The sequence below is a fragment of the Leopardus geoffroyi genome, chromosome B4, assembly GCF_018350155.1.
Source record: "Leopardus geoffroyi isolate Oge1 chromosome B4, O.geoffroyi_Oge1_pat1.0, whole genome shotgun sequence".
Classification (NCBI taxonomy): Eukaryota; Metazoa; Chordata; class Mammalia; order Carnivora; family Felidae; genus Leopardus; species Leopardus geoffroyi.
In genome coordinates, this window is record NC_059341.1 from 41975181 (window position 1) to 41995890 (window position 20710).

At 45.5% G+C, this 20710-nt stretch overlaps 1 protein-coding gene across 1 annotated transcript; it reads left to right on the plus strand.

The window, feature by feature from the left end:
• The first annotated feature begins 1786 nt into the window (after positions 1–1786).
• On the plus strand, positions 1787–19941 carry LOC123591773 (antigen WC1.1-like). Its single transcript, XM_045466450.1, has 11 exons — positions 1787–2135; positions 2229–2546; positions 8671–9153; positions 10528–10842; positions 15664–15705; positions 15788–16102; positions 16332–16364; positions 16935–17072; positions 17462–17554; positions 18439–18573; positions 19658–19941. Exons 1-11 carry the CDS (start codon positions 1787–1789, stop codon positions 19774–19776), a joined length of 2340 nt encoding a protein of 779 aa, XP_045322406.1. The 3' UTR covers positions 19777–19941.
• The last annotated feature ends 769 nt before the right edge of the window (positions 19942–20710 follow it).

The window sequence follows — 20710 nt, forward strand, 5'->3', positions numbered from 1 at the left end:
TGGTTGATGAGATATCTGTCACTAATGCCATCAGAACAGCTTGACTTGAAGAAGACATTATCAGATATCACAGTGAATTCCCTAAGGTAGATTGTTGGGGCTTAAAAAAGGGTCATCCCATCTGATGGAGTGATGGGACAGGTAGAGACATGAATACGTTCGACTAGACGTATAGCAGCCCAATACAATGAAGTTAATGTTTATTTATTTTTGAGCATGAACGGGGAGGGTCAGAGAGAAAGGGAGACACAGAATCTGAAGCAGGCTCCAGGCTCTGAGCTGTCAGCATGGAGCCCGACACGGGGTTCGAACTCATGGATCGTGAGATCATGACCTGAGCTGAAGTCGGACGCTTTTTTTTTTCAATATATGAAGTTTATTGTCAAATTGGTTTCCATACAACACCCAGTGCTCATCCCAAAAGGTGCCCTCCTCAATACCCATCACCCTCCCTCCCCTCCCTCCCACCCCCCATCAACCCTCAGTTTGTTCTCAGTTTTTAAGAGTCTCATGCTTTGGCTCTCTTCCACTCTAACCTCTTTTTTTTTTTCCTTCCCTTCCCCATGGATTTCTGTTAACTTTCTCAGGATCCACATAAGAGTGAAACCATATGGTGTCTGTCTTTCTCTGTATGGCTTATTTCACTTAGCATAACACTCTCCAGTTCCATCCATGTTGCTACAAAGGGCCATATTTCATTCTTTCTCATTGCCACGTAGTACTCCATTGTGTATATAAACCACAATTTTTTTATCCATTCATCAGTTGATGGACATTTAGGTTCTTTCCATAATTTGGCTATTGTTGAAGTCGGATGCTTAACCGACTGAGCCACCCAGGCGCCCCGCAAGGTGGCTATTCTTATGTCCTAGGGTTTCAAGAGAGTTGGCTAGCAACACCCTTCCTCTCCTGACTCTCTGAGCTCTCTTAACATCCATACTCATCTTCTTTCCCATGTCGGTCACCTAAGAAGTTCATGGAATATTTTGCATCCAAAATTATCAGAAAGATAAAATTTGAAATCATAACTGTGGACCGGTAATAATGTCTATATTTCTAATCTTGAGCCATCAGTCTGTCAACAGGTTGTCATGCATTCATGGATACAGCCCTCATGATTTTCCCTATCCTCAGCCACTTGAGGATTGACTCCTAGGAGAGAAAGCTGACCAGAATTTGAGCCCTGCAAGTCTCAGGATGACTTTCTAACCTTGTCTGGCTGATACATCTCTACTGTCTCATAGCCCATGTCCTACTGGGTTGGTTCTGTTCTTCATACCTTTGTACTTAAGCCTGAATGCCTATGTATTATGCAGTTTCCTTGGGCCAAGATTTGTAGATGAGGAATTCACTTCTCTAACCAACCCCAAAATGTATTCACCTACTCCAAATAGTCTGTCTTCAGAAACTCACTCATGGAGGTCCCATTCTGCCACCAACTGTTAAATCCTTTCCTCTGTGCCAATGCCTGGGAAAAGAAAAACTTTTTACTTTGACATGTCACTGTCATATACCATTGTCCATGACATGTCACTTCTTTTTTTTTTTTTTTTTTCAACGTTTATTTATTTTTGGGACAGAGAGAGAGCATGAACGGGGGAGGGGCAGAGAGAGAGGGAGACACAGAATTGGAAACAGGCTCCAGGCTCTGAGCCATCGCCCAGAGCCCGACGCGGGGCTCGAACTCACGGACCGCGAGATCGTGACCTGGCTGAAGTCGGACGCCCAACCGACTGCGCCACCCAGGCACCCCTGACATGTCACTTCTAATTGCCAAGCCAGAATCATGAATATTTACCTGTGTTTGTTGTTGTTGTTTTTTCTCCTAGGGTTTGTGCGTCTAGCTGGTGGGGATGGACCCTGCTCAGGGCAGGTAGAAGTGCATTCTGGAAAAGACTGGACTCTAGTATCTGATGGGAACTTTACATTCCTCACTGCCCAGATCATCTGTGCAGAGCTGGGGTGTGGCAAAGCTGTGTCTTTCCTGGGAGATGTGTCCTTCAGGGAGTCAGATAGACAAGTGTGGCCTGAAGAATTCCGGTGTAAGGGGGATGAACCTGAGCTCCGCTTCTGCCCTAGAGTGTGCTGTCCAGGAGGTGCTTGCCACCGCAGGGCTGTTCAAGTTTCCTGTTCAGGTGAGATGCAGAGCAGGACTTCAACCTCGCTGCATACTCTGCTGGGGTAAGAAAAACATGAGCCCTCACCGAAACCCTGTCTTCTCTTACTAGCATACACGGAAGTCCGGCTCATGAAAAATGGCACCTCTCAGTGTGAGGGACAAGTGGAGATGAATATTTCTGGACATTGGAAAGCCCTCTGTGCCTCACACTGGAATATGGCAAATGCCAATGTTGTTTGTCAACAGCTTGGCTGTGGAGTTGCTATCTCTGCTCCAAAAGGAGCATACTTTGTGGAAGGAGGTGATCAGATTTGGAAAGCTCGATTTCACTGCTCGGGGGCTGAGTCTTTCTTGTGGAATTGTCCTATGACTGCCCTGGGCATTCCTGATTGTGCTCATGGAAACACAGCCTCTGTGATCTGCTCAGGTAAGAGAGAGGGAAGGGCTAACTGCTACTCAGGATGCTCTTTGAGTGAAATGTCCTTATGAGCAAAGAGTGTGGAAAAATTATTTTAAAAGTGAGAAAATCCATGATAAAATATGGTTCTTTTCATTACTATTTGCCTTTAGGTCAAGGCAAGGAATTTAAGAGGGATATCTGTTAAAATTAACACACTGTTGGGACGCCTGAGTGGCTCAGTCGATTGAGCGTTTGACTTTCGCTCAGGTCATGATCTCGAAGTTCGCTGGTTCGAGCCTCATTGGTCTCTGTGCTAAAAGTGTGGAGCCTGCTTCAGATTCTCTCTTCCCCTCTCTCTCTGCTTTCCCTGCTAGTGCGCTGTCTCTCTCTCTCTCTCAAAAAATAAACATTAAAAAAAATTAAATTAACACTATTATTTAGATACATCTGAGTATTTACAGAGAAAGTATGTAAGTAGTAAGTGTGCAGCTCGATGAGTCATAATAACATGAACGCCGTGTAACCCCAACCCAGATCAACAAAGAGATCATTAGCACCCCAAAAGCCACATTCATACCCTACCAATCACTATCCCTGCCCTCCTGCCTGAAGAAAACCAGTCCCCTAACTTCTATGCTAGAGGATAGTTTTTTTCTATTTTGAGCCTCATATAAAATCATATAGTATGTTTCATTTTGTGTCTAACTTCTTTGATTCCATACTATGTTTGTGATTCATGCATGAGTTATTTATAGCAGTGCTTCCTTCATTTTTTATTGTAAAGCGTTCCATTGATTGACCATGTGACCAGGTATTGATCCATCAACTGATGGTGGAGTTTTGATTTATTTCCAGTTCTTAATTATTGCAAATCGTGATGTTACAGCTAATTGTGACAGTGACTTGTGGTGCAAATATGTATGTATTTATTTTGGGTGTTTAACTCTTGTCTTTTTTTTTTTTTTTTTTTTTCAACGTTTATTTTATTTTTGGGACAGAGAGAGACAGAGCATGAATGGGGGAGGGGCAGAGAGAGAGGGAGACACAGAATCGGAAACAGGCTCCAGGCTCTGAGCCATCAGCCCAGAGCCTGATGCGGGGCTCGAACTCACGGACTGCGAGATCGTGACCTGGCTGAAGTCGGACGCCTAACCGACTGCGCCACCCAGGCGCCCCTTAACTCTTGTCTTTTTATTTTTGCTCTTTTAATGGTGTTTACTCATAAGCCAAGTTCTTAACTTTAACAAGGTTTAGTGTGTCAACTTTTTTTTTTTGGCACACGATACTTCTTATATCCTTTTATTAAAAATTTTTTTAAATGTTCATTTATTTTGAGACAGACAGAGTGTGAGCGGTAGAGAGGCAGAGAGAGAGGGAGACACAGGATCCGAAGCAGGCGCCAGGCTCTGAAGCTCTCAGCACAGAGCCTGATGTGGGGCTCGAATTCATGAACCATGAGATCATGACCTGAGCTGAAGTCGGATGCTTAACCGCCTGAGCTACCCAGGTGCGCCTTCTTATGTCCTTTTAAATTTTTTTTTTTCAACGTTTATTTATTTTTGGGACAGAGAGAGACAGAGCATGAACGGGGGAGGGTCAGAGAGAGAGGGAGACACAGAATCGGAAACAGGCTCCAGGCTCTGAGCCAACAGCCCAGAGCCCGACGCAGGGGTCGAACTCACGGACCGCGAGATCGTGACCTGGCTGAAGTCAGACGCTTAACCGACTGCGCCACCCAGGCGCCCCTCTTATGTCCTTTTAAAGAGAACTTTAAAGATCCTGAAGATATTCCTCTATGGTATTTATAGAAGTCTAGTTACCTTTATTTCACATATAATTGTATGGTCCAAGAATTGATTTTCATGTGTGATAGGGGTCAAATTTCATATTTTTATCAGGATACCCAACAGACTCAGACTCCTTCCCTGAAAAGACACTTTTCCCCATTGCAGTGCCTCCTTTGTCATAATGAGTCTACGCATGTCTGAGTCTTTTTCTGGACTCCATTCTCTTCTATTGTATCCTTGTTTATTCTGGCATTAATGCCCCCATTCCATAATTATTGTAACTTTGTAGTATGTCTTGATAAGTGGTAAAGTTACTCCTTTAACTTCATTGTTTTTCTTCTCAAGTGTGTGGATCATTTGTGGTCTTTTCCATATATATTTTATTTAAAAAAATGTTTATTTTTGAGAGAGAGAGAGGGCATGCATAAGTAGGGGAGGGGCAGAGAGGGAGAGACAGAGAGTGAGCAGGGGGTGGGAGAGAGAATCCCAAGCAGGCTCCACGCTCAGCATGGAGTCCAATGGGTGGCTTGATCTCATGAACCGTGAGATCATGACCTGAGCCAAAATCAACAGTTGGACACTCAACCAACTGAGCCATCCAGGAGTCCCTTCCATATAAACTTTTAAATTTAGCTTGTCATTTTTCACCAAAAAATAGCTTGATGATCGAGTCCAACATGGTGACATGTGAAGTTGCTAAACTCACCACCTCCCACGTATACATTTTTCCAATTCTCATAAATGAGGTAGGAGTTATACTCTCTCTCTTTTTAATTATTTGGAAGATTGAGTGTTAATTCTCTTTTTTTCCAATGTATTAAACTTTTTAGTTTTAAATGAACACAAACTTACAGAAAAGTTGCAAGAACCATAAATGTAAAAATCTGGGACATTGGAAGAAAGGTGAATTACAGACCAATTTCTCTATAGGGATGCAGAATTCATGAAGAAAATGTTACCAAGTTGAATCCAGAGATGTACAAAAATGAATGCACCACAACCAAACAGAGTTTTCCCAGAAATGGAAAGTTAGTGTAAAATATACCAACTAACAAAACTAAACAAAAAAGGAACCATGTAATCTTTCCATCAGATGTGGAAAAGGCATTTGAAAAGATTTGAGAATGATGCATGAGAACATCTCCTAGCATATTGAAAATAGAAGGAACTTTCTTCAGTCTACAAAGGCCTCATAAAAAAAATCTGGTGCAAATGTCACACTTAATGGTGAAATATTGAAATATTTTTCCCTCCGATGAGAGAGATGATATTAATATCTATCACCATTGTTATCCAACAGTTTACTAGAGCACAAAAAATTTTTAAGTATAAGAATTAGAAAGGAAGAAACAAAACAATTATTTATAGACTGCATGATTGCAAGAAAACCCAAGAGAATCTACAGTTAGATTATTAGAAGTTATAGTCTAACTATAACATTGCTAAGTATAAGCCCATGCACAAAATATATGCAAAAAATAATTTTCTTAATAAATAGTATCAATAAGTAGAAAATAGATAAAAAGCTGTACTACTCACAAAAAGATCAAAACATAAAATACTGGGGAGAAAAGCTAATCAAAAACGTAAAAGATCTTCAAGAGAAATTAAAGAAGATGTAAACAATGGACAGACACACCATATAAATGAGTTGAAAATACTAAATATTGTCAAAGTTGGTTACCTCAAAATTCATCTGTAGATTAAATCCCACCTCAATCAAAATGTAATCATGTTTTTTTTAAGCAAAAATATTTTAAAATTTCAGCTTTCCTGAGGTGTCACTGACAAAATTGTAAGACATTTGAAAGGTACAATACGGTGACTGGATATGCATGTACATTGTGAGACGATTAATGTAGTTAATTAATACAGCTTCAGCCTCACACATTTATCTTTTTGTGTGTGTGTGAGAACATTTAAGTTCAACTCTTGTAGCAAATTTCAGTTATACAATATGGTGTTATCAGCTGTCGTTACCGTGTTATGCATTAGACTCTCAGAACTTATTCATCTTATAACTGGAAGTCTGTACATTTTTATAAAACTCTCCCTATTTCCTTCACCCCACGCCCCCTGGCAACAGCTTTTCTATTCCATATTTCTATGATTTTGGTTGTTTTTAGATTCCACATAAAAATGATATCATGCACTACCCATCTTTTTCTTTCCGACTTATTCCATTTAGCATAATGCCGTCACTATCCATCCCTGGTGTCTCAAATGACAGAATTTCCTTCTTTCTCATGGTTGAATAATATTACATTATATATATGATGCATCTTCTTTATCCATGCATCTCTTGATCAATTAGCATTGTTGTAATTCTATTATCTAGTTCACAAGCCTTATTCAGAATTTCACAACTGTCCCAAATACATACTTCGCGGCAAAAAAAGAGGTGAGGTAATATGCTACATTCAGTTGTCATACCCCTTAGTCTTCTCTAATAAAGGACACTTCCTGAATCTCACTTTGTATTTCATGACATTGACTTATTTTTTAGAGAGACAGAGCATGAGCAGGGTGGAGGGGCAGAAGGAAAGCGAGAGTCATTTAAGCAGGTTCCATGCTCAGCATGGAGCACAAAACGAGGCTCGATCCCATGTACTGTGAGATCGTGACCCGAGACCCGAAATCAAGGGTCAGACGCTCAACCGACTGAGTCACCCAGGCGCCCCATGACATTGACATTTTTTAAAGAATACGAGCCAGTTATTATGTAGAATCTCCTTCCAATTTGAGTTGTGGCCATAGTCAGGAGAATGAAATCTTGTATAAGCATGGTAAATTGATATTAGATTCCATCCTGCATGAGTGCAAATTGGATTTGTCTTTTTTCAAAGTAGAGATTATTTTACCATGTTGACAGTGATTTAAAAATATTAAGATATTTGATGTTAGTGGTAGGTATGGGGCAGTAGAAAAATATAGTTTAGTAGAAGAGCAAAAGACTACAAAATTCCTGGAAGATAATTTGGCAATATATATCTTAGTATATCCTATACATCTTTTAGATGCATTTTTTTTAGATAAAATTTTTAAAAAGTTTATTTTTGATGGAGGATGGCAGGGACAGAGAGAGGAAGAGAAAGAATCCCAAGCAGGATCCATGCTGTCAGTGCAGACCCCAATGTGGGTCTTGATCTCATGAAGTAAGATCATGACCTGAGCTGAAATCAAGAGTCAGACGCGTAACCAACTGAGCCACCCGGGCGCCCCCACAAACATTTCATTCGTGGTAATTTAAACTCCTTGTCAGGTAACTCCAACAACTGGATACCCTGTACATTTCTTTCCAATGCCTCTTTTATCCTCCTGGATTTTTGTCAAATCTCTTCTCTTTTATTCCTGGTTATTATTATTTTTAGATTTTAATTTTTTAATGTAATCTCTACCCCAGCATGGGGCTCCAACTCATGACCCCAAGATCAAGAGTCTCATGCTCTACTGGCTGAACCAGCCAGGTGCCCCTCTGCCTGGGCATTTTTGATTGGCAGACATCATAGATGAAACATTATAGAAATCCTTCAGAAAGGATTTTACTTTGCTTCCTCCTGGCACCTGTTTATGGCCAGATCATCTTATTTAAAGGAATTGCATAATTAGATGCTGTGCATCTATCCTGGTGAGGAGTAGTCTACTTTTAGTTCAGTTTTCTTTCTATGGTTCAAGGGCTCTGGTTAATAGGGTGCCTCCTCCTTGGCTGACCCTCAATTATTCTTTTATTCCCAGAGCCCTGTGAGTCTGGCAAAACCTGTGCTGAACCTTTCCGCATCTTTGCTAGAGTCTTGGAATTGACAAAGGCCTCAAGGGGAAGTGGCTCACCTCTGGCCGTCTTTTCTCTTAGAGCTTGGCTCCCCAAATTCTCACTGCCTTGGTAGATCTTCAACGCTTTCAAGCAGTACTGATATATTGCCACTTATTTTTTTTAAGTTTATTTATTTATTATGAGAGAGAGAGAGAGAGAGAGAGACAGCGTGAGTGCGGGAGGGGCCGAGAGAGAGGAGAGAGAATCCCAAGGAGGCTCAGTGCTGCCAGCGCAGAGCCCAATGAGGGGCTTGAACCTGTCAACAGTGAGATCATGACCTCAGCCAAAACCTAAGGGTAGGACATTTAACCGACTGAGCCACCCAGGTGCCCCGATACATTCCCACATTTTACAATTCATGCTTAGTGCCGCACTTGGCTTGAAAGACAAATCTTGGCCTTGTCAGAAGCAGGAAGTGAATTCTACCATTATGATAACATTACTCTCACGTAACAGCTTTCATCTCAGACCCCGGCCCCAGGTTCCATATTTAGTTTAAGTCAGCTTCCTGTTCTCCAACCCTAGTAACCCTCTGACCTTGCTGTTTCTGCAGGAAACCAGACCCAGGTACTGCCCCAGTGCGACGACTCTGTGTCTGAGCCGGCGGCCTCTGCGGGTTCCCGGGAGAGTGCTCCCAACTGCTCAGGTAAGGGGTCCCACCGGACCAGAAAGCCCTTCCCGTTTCCTGTTCGATGCCCCAGTGGCCTGATTCTCCCCTCAGATCACAGACAGCTCCGCCTGGTGGACGGAGGCGGTCCCTGCGCTGGCAGAGTGGAGATCCGCTACCAGGACTCCTGGGGCACCGTCTGTGATGACAGCTGGGACCTGAACGACGCCCACGTGGTGTGCAGACAGCTGGGCTGCGGCGAGGCCCTCAATGCCACGGTCTCCGCTCACTTCGGGGCGGGATCAGACTCCATCTGGCTGGACGACGTGAACTGCACAGGAAAGGAGTCTCACATTTGGAAGTGCCCCGCCCGGGGCTGGGGGCAGCACGACTGCAGGCACAAGGAAGACGCCGGGGTCATCTGCTCAGGTCCTCCCGCACCCCGTCTGCAGGTTGGGCGAGGAGGTGGGGGGCTCTGCAGGAGGGGAGGCTGAGCCCTGACGGGGTGTTGCTGAAAGGGCCAGAGGAGAAGAAAGCTTCCTGCCCTAGTGCCGGGCTTTCTAGCAGATGTGAAGCTTAGATGCTTTCTTTTCCTCCTGTGGCAGCTGGGGTTGAGGTCCTTCCTTCTCAGCAAGACCTCCTGACAGCCATTTCCTACAGTTTCCATTCGAAAGCAGGGCCCGCTCTTCAGTTTTCCGTGGCGGCAAAGTCTTGAGGTCCCATTGCTGTTGAAATGCATGACCACACCGTTAGTGGTAGAAACCACACAAATTTATTAAATTAAAAAACAATTTTTTTAAACATTTATTCATTTTTGAGACTGAGAGAGACAGAGCGCGAGCGGGGGAGGGGCAAAGAGAGAGAGAGACACACACACACAGAATCCAAGCAGGCTCCAGGCTCCGAGCTGTCAGCACAGGGCCCGTTGCGGGGCTCGAACTCACGGACCGCGAGATCATGACCTGAGCCGAAGTCCGACGCTCAACCGAGTGAGCCACCCAGGCGCCCCACAAATTGATGAATTTAGAGTTTTGTTTGTTAGAAGTCTACCAAGGGTCTCGCTGGGCTCCAACCAACGTGTCAGCAGGGCAGCATTCTTTCTGGAGGCTCTAGGGGAGATTCCTTTTCTCCATCTTTGCTAGTTTCTTAAGGCCGTGTGCATTCCCTGGCTGGTAGTTAGCTCTCTCTCTTTTTCTTCAGGCTGACAACGTTGCTCCCTCTGAGCATTCTTCCCATTCTTCCATAGTCACGTTTCCCTCTGACTGAAGCTGGAAAAGTCTTCCCGGTTTTAAGGATGTGATTGGATTTGGGCTCACCTGCTTAACCCACACTATTCCACTATGGTTATATTCCACATATTCCGTTATGGTTAATGTCACCATCCCAAGGTCCTTAACTTGATCACATCTGTGAAGTCTCTTTTGCCATGTAAGGTAACATATTTACACAACACCTTTGAGGGGGCATTATTCTGCCAGCATCCCACTTTCCACACTCTCTTTCCCAGACTCTGTTAGAAGTTTTGTCAGGAAGCAGGATTCAGCTTGCCCTCCGTGGAGAGTGCCCTCTCTGTTCATAGTCCATTACGTCATTGTGGTGGAAATAGAAACACAGACACAAACAGACAAAAGCAGGTAGAAGGGAGACAGATTTCAGCCTTGTCATCCCGTGGGTGCTTCCTCAGCAGAGTCAGCGATGAATGTTCACCATCCCTGGCATGGAGAGAAAAAAAAAAAAAATCAAGAGCATTTGAGTGGAATGTTTACTGTGGACTGTTTCCCCCTCTCTCTCCTTTCGATGTAGACTTCCTGAACCTCAGGATGGTGAGCGAGGACCAGGAGTGTGCCGGGTGGCTGGAAGTTTTCTACAACGGGACCTGGGGCAGCGTCTGCCACAGCCCCATGACACCCATGACCTTGTCCATCATCTGTAGACAGCTTGGCTGTGGAGACAGTGGGACCCTCGACTCTTCCGTAGTTCCCAGAGAGGGTTCTAGGCTTCGGTGGGTGGATCAAATCCAGTGTCGGAAAACCGATTTCTCTCTCTGGCAATGTCCTTCTGGCCCGTGGAAACACAGATCATGCTCTGCAAAAGAGGAAGCTTATATCTCGTGTGCAGGTAACTTACTGTTTCTATGTGTCCGTCCCAGTCGTGCAGGATGTTGTTAGTGAGATTTTATGTCTTCGAATCTAAGGGATAGGTTCAGTATGAGACTACAAAATGAAGTTTGGATGATTATTTGATTCACATGTTCCAATGTTGTTTTGAAGGAAAAAATAAGGAAATCTGTGCCAAAAGGAGTTTACATGAAAGGTACCAGAAAGAATAAGTAATACCCTGATAAACTTTCTAAGCAATTGCTAATTAATTAGGAACAGTTAATTAGGAATAGCCCAACAGGTTAAAGTAAAATCAACCCTGATTGTTTTTCTTTTTTTTTTTAAGAGAGAGAGAGAGAGAGAGAGAATGGGTGTGTGTGCCTGTGTGAGTGGGAGAAGGGCAGAGGGAGAGGGAAGAGAATCTTAAGCAAGCTCCATGCTAAGCCCCGACTCGGGGCTCTATCCCACAACTGTGAGATCATGACCTGAGCCGAAATCAAGAATTGGATGCTTAAACTACTGAGCCATCCAGACACTTCCTGATTGCTTTGTTTCTTGAGCTGATGGTATTTTACTCTGGAATGCATTGACACCAGGCAGACTAGTTTTGCAGTCAGTCTGTTGGTAGATAGTAATTGAGTGCCTTGTAGGCACAAATTTATGCTGCGTGCAGGAGGATGGAGAAGAGAAGAAAACGTAGTCTCCGCCATCACGGAGCTTACAATCCAGCGTTGAAAACTCTTGTTCGACAGAAATTTCATGAAGAGCTAGAAAGTGCCGTGGAAGTGTGGAATTGGGGTAAGGGAAGAACTCATACTTAGGTGGAAACCTGAAGGTTGAGTAAGAGTATCTCAAAGGAAGAAAGTGGAGAGATCACTTGGGTCAGTGTAGGTACTGAGGTGGGAGGAAACATGGTGTCTTTGAGGCACTGAGAAAAATCCCATCAGGACCAGAGCAGAAAAGAGGGAGGGAGAGCGGTATAGGGTGACCTTGGAGAGCGGTACAGAACCAGAGACCTCTGTGAGGCAGGGCCCAGGAAGACATTCCTGTTTGAGAGGAATTTGCTTATCTTCTTGGCTGCTGCATCCTGGGGAACTGAGAGGTCAGCGACCTCATGCCCCCATGTCTTTCTGCTTGAATTTAGCTCTTCTCAGAGGCCGTAGGATCCCAGTCTTCATGGCTGATCCTGTATCCTCTGGGCCTTTCATTGACCACCATGTACTTAATCTGTCCCCTTCACCCAGCTCTCCCGAAATGTTCTGCAGAGCCTGCTGGAATTTGGAGCCCGACATCTTCAAACTCCCTTATGCCCTCAATGTTCCCTTCACTTTCACGTTGTGATCAAAACCCGACTTTTCCCTGGGAACACTGATTTGCCTGTCACCTGGAGGCTCTTTGTTTCTCTCTCAAAACACTCTTTTCTCTGGGCTGGGACTTGGAGGAGGTATGCTCCTGGCTCGCAGGTGTCACTTTCAACAACTCCTCTTCTGTCTGTCTTCTCAACACCCAACCGCTGGAAATTCACACCACGAGACAACACCGCCCACTGCTCGCGCTTGTTGCTGTCATCATCCTAACCTTCTGGCCACTTCCCCTTGTCCACCGAAGACTGCAGCACTACACTCACCAAGTTGTTCATCTCTGTCTTACTCCTGGAACTGGTGGGGGGGGGTCCTTCAATGCCCTTAAACACAACCAAGACAACACCCTGGCCTCGCGGTTCGTTGACTTCCTCATTTCCAGACACCTTTTCTTCCAGCTTATCTCTGCCTATTTAAACACTACTGACCACCAATAACTGTATACCTGGAAATCTTGATTTCTGTATTTCAGTCTCTGGCCAGTGCCTCTTAAACTTACGGCTCCTAACCTAGAATGCTCCATTTCAAGTCATTTCTCGTCCTCTTGGAGATGCCCAGTCTTTCCCCCTAACCATTTTTCTTACTTTTCTAGTCTTCTCCATGTCTGCACATTTTTTTTTTTCTTAGCCAACTGAGATAATATGATCCAGCATTGTAACCATTTGCCTTTAACTTATTCAACTCCCTCGCCTCCTCTTTGTCAACCTCACCTGGCAAACTCCAGATCTGGTTAGAGTACTGCTTGTCTGCACTTGACTAACGGAAAGGTGGGAAAATGGCCCACAGTCGTGGTGCCAGTCTACTTTGGAACTCACGGACAGTCTCTAGTGGGCATTCCCCAGTGTCCCCTGAGTCCTCCAATATGTGGGCTTGCCCTATCTTTAAAATTATATTTTACATGTTTTCTGCTCTCCACACATTGTCAACACCTGGATCCCCACCATCTGTTCTCAAGTCATGATCTTGCCTCTTACTTCGCTAAGAAATTAGAACAGTCAGCTGTGAACCCCTCATCTCCCTTTTACCAAATCTACTCACTTATGGTCTCTGTGCACACTCTCTGCTTGCTTGGCTTCCTGGTTCAGTGGCCTCCGTCCCTACCTTAGGCCAGGTCTTCTGCTCAGGCTGTGGGGCCTGATTACACTTGTCAAAGTCTTCACTTCCATTATGCCCTCTTCCTGGTACCATCAACTTCCTCCCTGTCTCCTGGTTTATTCTCATCAATGTATATATGGGCTTGAGTATCTCACATCTTGAAAAATACCTGCGGAGTTTTCTTTGACTCCAGTTCCCTTCCTAGCTGCTGCCCATCCCTCTTCTCACCCCTCCTCAGCCAAGTTTCTAAAAGGACAGTCAGTGGGGCGCCTGGGTGGCTCAGTCAGTTGAGCGCCTGACTTCGGCTCAGGTCAGGATCTCACGGTCCGTGAGTTCGAGCCCTGTGTCAGGCTCTGGGCTGACAGCTCGGAGCCTGGAGCCTGCTTAGGATTCCGTGGCTCCCTCCGTCTGCCCCTCCGCTGCTTGCAGTCTGTCTCTCGCATTGTCTCAAAAGTAAATAAACATTAAAAAAAAATGTAAAAGGACGGTCAGTAATCACTCATTGTTTTCACAATTTTCTGTCTTTTACTGGTCTGAACTCATCCCAATTAAGTGGTAGGGTCCACCATTCCTCCGAATTGGTAAGGTAATGAAATGTAGCAAACTTTTCTGTCTTCATTACTCATGACTGTTTGGCAGCATTCAACAGGCTGACTTCTCTTTCCTTTTCATTTAAAAAAAGAATTTTTTTTCTTAATGTTTATTTATTACTGAGAGACAGAGAGAGACAGAGCATGAGCAGGGGAGGGGCAGAGAGAGGAGGAGACACAGAATCTGAAGCAGGCTTCAGGCTCCAAGCTGTCAGCACAGAGCCCGACGCGGGGCTCGAACTCACAAACCGCGAGATCATGACCTGAGCCAAAGTCGGACGCTCCACTGACTGAGCCACCCAGGCACCCCTCTTTCCTTCTCGTTTTTAACCCCTCCTGACAGTCACTCTACCTCATTGATTGTTGTTCCAATTCTGCCTCATTGCTGTTCTTATGCTTACAGAGTTGTAGCTCCTGTGCTCAGCCTCTAGATCTTGGAGACTCTCAGGGCTCAGTATCAGACTGTCTATCCTTCTTAGCTATACTCCCTCCTTAAGGCCCATGGCCCAAACAGCATCTCTGCACTAACAATTTTCAAATATATATCATCACAGCTGATCTCTGTTCTTCATACAAACTCATATAGTCCTTTGCTACCTGACATCTCCACTTGAGTATCAGCGGGCTGCTCAAATTTAGTCTAAAGCAGAATATTTGAGTCCACCTTCTCAATTCCTGCTCCTGATTTTTCCTCCCCACAGTATTCCCCATTTCAGTTAACATCGCTACGATTACTCAGTTACTTAAGCTCAATATATACGAGTCAGCCTTAATTTCTTTACTTCCCTCACCCTCTACTTCCCCTATGAAGTGCTTCCCATATCCTCAGTGCTTCTATACCTTCCATTGTCACTATCATCTTAGTGCCTTATCATCTGTCAGAGAGAAGTTTAAAAAATTAGCTTTTATCCTGTCTCTTGCTTATAAACCTCCAGGGGCTTCATGTTGAACTTAAGGTAAAACTCAGAGTTCCTATACTGTTTGACAAAGCTATATATGATCTGTTCCCTACCCATCACTCAGTCTTTTTCTGGGAACACTCTTCCACTCAGTCGGTACACATATTGACTCTCTTTGTGTCCCTGAAATAGCCAGGCCTGCGGGAAGTAAGGGAAGGCAGGCTGGCCATCCTTTAATGCCTCGGTATTCTTGTACCAGGCAGATGGCACTGTTCATCCTAAGACCTCGCATTAGCTGTTCTATCTGCTTTGCTTACTTGTCAACGTTTATTCATTTTTGAGAGACGGAGACAGAGTGTGAGCAGGGGAGGGGGCAGAGAGAGAGGGAGACACAGAATGCGAAGCAGGCTCCAGGCTGTCAGTGCAGAGCGCAATGTGGGGCTCAAGCGCACGAACTGTGAGATCATGACCTGAGCCACCCAGGTGCTCTCCTCATTCAGTTGTTACATTAAATGTCATTTCCTTGGCGAGACATCCCCTTCACAATTTAAATGCTTTTACCTCTCCCAAAATTCTTTATGACCTACTTCTGATAGTCTGTGTGTGTGTGTGTGTGTGTGTGTGTGTGCGCATGTGTGTATGCACATGTCTGTATTTTACTTGTTGTGGAATGTGGAGAGTGATAAACAAGTAGACAGATAAAACAATTTCAGGCGGTGTTAAAAGCTATGATTTGGTCAACGTCTCAGTAACTCAGCCCATTAGATTAATTCCGAAGACTGTTATTTTCCCTTGCCACTTGGACTGAAGCCAGGACTTCAGATCATCTTGTTCGGGGGCAAGATGGCTCCCAGCTGTCCCTGACCTAGAGCTTCCCCACTGTCTGCTTCTGCAGGAATGAGACCCAGGAGCTGTCCAGCAGCTGCCCCCTGCACAGGTACATCAGTCCCTCCTGCCTCCCCTGCTGGCTCCTGCCTTCCCACCAGGGGTGGTAACCGAAGGTGCTGCTGCCTTTTCAGACCACGAGAAGCTCCGGCTCAGGGGAGGAGACACGGAGTGCTCAGGGCGAGTGGAGGTTTGGCACGATGGCTCCTGGGGCACAGTGTGTGATGACTCCTGGAGCCTGGCAGAGGCCGAGGTGGTGTGTCAGCAGCTGGCCTGTGGCTCTGCCCTGGATGCCCTGCAGAGGGCGGCATTTGGCCCGGGAAATGGGAGCATCTGGCTGGATGAGGTGAAGTGCAGGGGCAGGGAGTCCTCCCTGTGGGATTGTGCTGCCAATCCCTGGGGACAGAGCGACTGCAAGCACGAGGAGGATGCTGGAGTGAGGTGCTCTGGTGAGCTGTTCCGGTTGAGCTGGGGCAGGGGTGGGCCAACGGGGTGGGCCAGGGTTGTCCTCGGAAGTTTGCATTCTGAAAGCATCGAGGTGCTGTGAGTCGCGAATGGAGGGGCGGGGGAGGACTCCACATTGATGTTGTGGTAATCGAGGGGTGATTTCAGGGACTAAGGTGGGGAAAATGGACGGCCCTGCACTCTGGCCAATTCCTGTACTGTTTTTCCCTCTAGGTGAAAGAAAAGCATTGCTGTCTTCTAAAGCAGGTACAGTGCCCAGTATTCAGATTCTGGGGACTTGTTCTGTGGAATCTGACAGAATTAGCCAACTCAGAAAAAGAAAGATACTGAGGAGCCATTGGCTGGTGGGGAAGTCTTAGGGCATTTTCCTTGGGGAAGCTTTCCTTTCGTTGGCCCATTGCACCAGAAGTTTCTCTTGCCCTGGGGCCAAGGCAGGCTGGTTCCCGTGCTGCAGGATCTGAGGATTTCCCATTTGTCTGTTGAGTGTCACTCCTCAGAAGCAAGATGCCTATTCCAGGAGCTGTTTGATGCTCTGGTCTGGCGAAGCCCAAAGAAAGGGAGCTGCATTTGTGTGGCTTGGTGCTCGGAGGCTGTTGCAGCAGGGAAGCTCTCTGATAATCCTAGCGCTCCCTTGGACCTCACTGGAGTGGAGTTGAATTTATCTCAGGACAAGGCTTGGAGTGCCCACCAGGGTCGTGGTCAGTCCTGTTATGCCTGAGTCTGGGACTTCCTCATCCTGGGTACCTCTGGAAATGCTAAAGGAGTTTCCCGAGGCCCCTGCCCTTCTCCAAATTCTATTGGTTTTATTCTCTTTAGGGACCAGACCAGGCCCAAATCCTGTCCGTGGCATCTTCTCCCTGTCTGAGATGCTCTGTTTCATCCTGGGGGCCCTTCTCTTCCTGGTCCTCATCATCCTGGTAACTCAGCTGTACAGATGGAGAGCAGCGAGCAGAGGTGGGCTACAGGGAGTACTGGGTAACATGGAAAGTGTGTGGAAGCAGGAGATGGGGCCAGGCGTGGGGGGGGGGGCGGAAACTGTGTTTGAAAAACTCCAGCTGCTCTACGTTAAACTGAAAAGGCTGAATCTACAGAGGCTTTGAGGGTTGGCGTGTGAACCCTCGTAAGTCATGGCTTCTATGTGGGACAGGAAGGGATAGGAGCTGAGCTGTGGGCACAGGGTAGGCAAGGGAGAAGGTGCAGATATGGTGCATGGGGTTGGAGACTGAAGGCATCCTGGCAGCCCCGAGGGCTTCTCCACCTGTGAGCCCTGGGAAGAACGATCAGCCTGTTGGTTCAGGGATGAACTCAGGTGGCGATCTCTCACTTGCTGGTGGTTTGCTCAGCCTTATCCAGTTTCGAAGATGCTCTCAGTGAGGCTGTGTACGAGGAGATCGATCATCTTGTGACGATGAAGGAAGATCTGCTGGGCGGCACTGGTGTGTATCCCTACTTTGCTTTCCTGGGACTTCTGGTCCCTGCTGTCTGCGAGCCACGTCTTCTCAGAACGTGCCAGACCCCATATGTGCCCGAGGCTCACAGAAGCAGCCCCTCCAAAGGCTGCAGGATGGACCCCTCTTGAGCCTCTGTGAATGCTGAGCCTTCTCTTTATTCTACGGGAGCCTTGCCCGCGCCAGCATTTCTTTTCAGCCTTACCACAGGTCCCCCGGGCGTGAGAAGGCATGTTCTGCTTGTTTTGTGATGTTTGTCTCCACATTAGCGTCCCTGTCAGAGGACTCAGTGACTACCCTGTCATATTACACTGGGGATGGTGAGGAGGACAGTGACTTTAAATCTGCTCCAGGTGGTACGGGTGGCTCTGCCTTGGCTGGATATTAGGGGCAGGGGGCTTTCCCTCCTAGAGATGAGATCCAAGAGGGACCGTCTTCCTTTGACTAGGATTAGAGAGGTCTCTTCTCTCCTCCTTCTCTGGTTGCTCTGAACATGCCTCACGTTGAGGCCGGGCTCTCTGTGTTCAACACCATCCTCATTCAGCCACGACTCACACACATTGTTTTGAAAAATATCGTCTGGCAAGTGTAACTGACAAAATATTTAGTAATCCATTGGTGTAAGAGTTTCTCTGAAATATGTAGTTTTAATAAGGGAATATTGAGGTGTTTGGATCATTTTGCTGGCTTACGGACACATCAGAGTGAAATATATGACCTTGGATGAGACCTGTTAAAACAGGGAGTGGGTAGTTAGTGCCTCTACTTTAGCAGCCTTCAGAATCTCTGCAGCAGAAGGATTTCAGATATTTCCTAGGCCAACCCATTTACTGTGGTTTCATCTGACCCCCTTGTCTGCTCTTAAAACCCAGCTCAGGGGACTGACACTCCTGCTGAGGATTATGATAATGCTGAAGAGGTACCAGTGCCTGAGGCTCTTCCTGCCTCTTGGATGAGCGAGGGGGACGTGCCCCCAGAGGAGAATGGGATGATGGCCTCTCAGACAGGTGAGTGGGGTTAGCCGATCTCCTGTAATCTTTTGTCTCTGTCCTGGAAAGGGTGAATTTGAGATCCTCATTGCCCGCCCTTCCTATAGATTCAAAATTTGGATGACCTCATATCCTTCAACCATCTTCCTTTCTTTAGTGCTGGCACATTCCTTGGGGAGGGAGGAATCACTCTGTGTTCTTGGTATCGGAGTCTCCATAACTTCGTCTTTCATGTGCTTGCATTAAGACTTATAGATTAACTTACCAAATCCAAAAATAAAGCAACTGTTCTAATAACATTGTTGCACTGTCTCATATGTGAAAGGCATTTAGAGATGTAAGCAATATTGGAATACTGGAATTTGTGAGGCATTTTGATCATTTGAGATGCTCTGTAATCATATGTTAGCCCTAATATGTACAAAGTCTATGATATATGGTGGCCTTGAATATTAAAGCCATGGTGGTGGAGTATAGAGACTGGATTTGTGGGCAGTTGTCTGTGGATAACTGGAGCCAATCTGCTGCAGACATTTCAATGGTCAAATGAAGACATTCATTCTCCAGAGAAGAGTATTTCTCCATCTGAAGGCCCATGTAATTCCTGGAGAGGTGGCAATTATGGAAGGAAGGATCCTGTGATTGTTTCTATGGGCATCTGGGGACACAAGAGCAGAGTTGAATATCCAGTGAGGACCTGAGATTTCTCCTAGGTCTCCTGTCCTTTTCCTTCTGAATTCAGACCTGTACCTTGTGAGAGGAGAAATTTTCATGTCCCTTCTTAAGATTTTCACCATTCTTGGGCCATCCATTTGCTGAGAAACATGTCTTCAGAGAGCCCCTGTGTTGGCCATAGATCTGTGACAACAGCATTTCCCAGATAAGCTGAGGCCCCAGAAACCCATATGGACTGGATTCTGATAGGATAACCTTGATTGATATATTTTTGCTATAACTAATATTAAATTGTCTGAGCTTCCTTGAGCATTACTGGGTCTCCAGGGATGCTTTGTCATCACTACTTACTTAACTTGCTTCCACCGTGGAGCACTGTCCTATCACTTTGTCACAGTTCCAGTCAAACTTCTCTTTACTGTTTCAGGCTCCTGTCTGCAGTTCTCTGAAGAGGTAGCTGGTCCTGGGAAAGAAGATAGTCCCTGGCTGCTCCAGGGGGAAGAAGGTGACCCGGGGTATGATGACGTTGAACTAAATGCCCCTTGAACATCTACCGTGGTTTTCACCTGATGTTGCATTAAAAATGAGATAAGGCCTCAGATATTCTAATTGCCTGTATTTCAATAGAGTAGTGCTGACCTATAATGGTATTATATGGAAATTACTTAAAATGAAATATTCTGAATAAAGTACTTTTTGCTTTGATGATAATTTAGCAAGTTTCATGTTGATTCAGTTTCTCCCAAAGGAAATACAAGGTGAATAAACTGACCTGTTTTCTCACTTCCTCTATAGGCTACTCAAGGCATTACTTTGCCCAGGCTCTCAAATGTTCCAGGTCTCTCTTTCTTAGACAGGGGACTCTAAACTTGGTCCATACCCATACCCTCATTCTTACCAAGCCCAACCTATTATACTTAATTGATGGCTCTGGATGTTGTTGGGGGTCGGCGGTCCAACCTACACTCACTTTTGCAATCTTCATAATTTTTGGCAGGACATGGGGATTGGAAGATGCTCAAGGATTCTCCTGGTGCAATATACACGGCCATTTGCCGTAGGAAAATGATGAATTCAATGATGGAATAAAGTATGCCCACCAAGATTATTATATTTTACTTCTGATGCATGATGTCAACAAAGCCCAAATAGAAATCGGCTACTATAAGTTTTCAGTTTCCCTTAGTTTTCCAGTTTCCACTAACATGTTCACATAAGAAGTCATAATTTTTGAGAGAGTTTACATTCAACCCAGGACCAAGGATTGAATTCTTTCAAATCTTGAACTCCATTGTAGGGAAGGTGGAGTTCTGCTAGATAATGAGGATGGAGACCAATACTTGTGCACTTTTCTTGATATCCCACCTGGCTTCATAGTCTTCCCACTACTTTCCAGATCATTTAGCATCCTTAAGGCCTGCCTCAGTGCTCTGCTCACGATCTGCAGAGCTGAATCACTGGGATGATGAGGACTGGGGAA

Bases quoted from the DNA above. Each gene is read 5' to 3' on its own strand.
- LOC123591773 (XM_045466450.1), top strand. From the start codon at position 1,787: ATGAATATTTACCTGTGTTTGTTGTTGTTGTTTTTTCTCCTAGGGTTT. The intron at 17,555-18,438 runs GTGTGTATCCCT...CTTAAAACCCAG, and splicing joins AGATCTGCTGGGCGGCACTG to CTCAGGGGACTGACACTCCT. The intron at 18,574-19,657 runs GTGAGTGGGGTT...TTACTGTTTCAG, and splicing joins GATGATGGCCTCTCAGACAG to GCTCCTGTCTGCAGTTCTCT.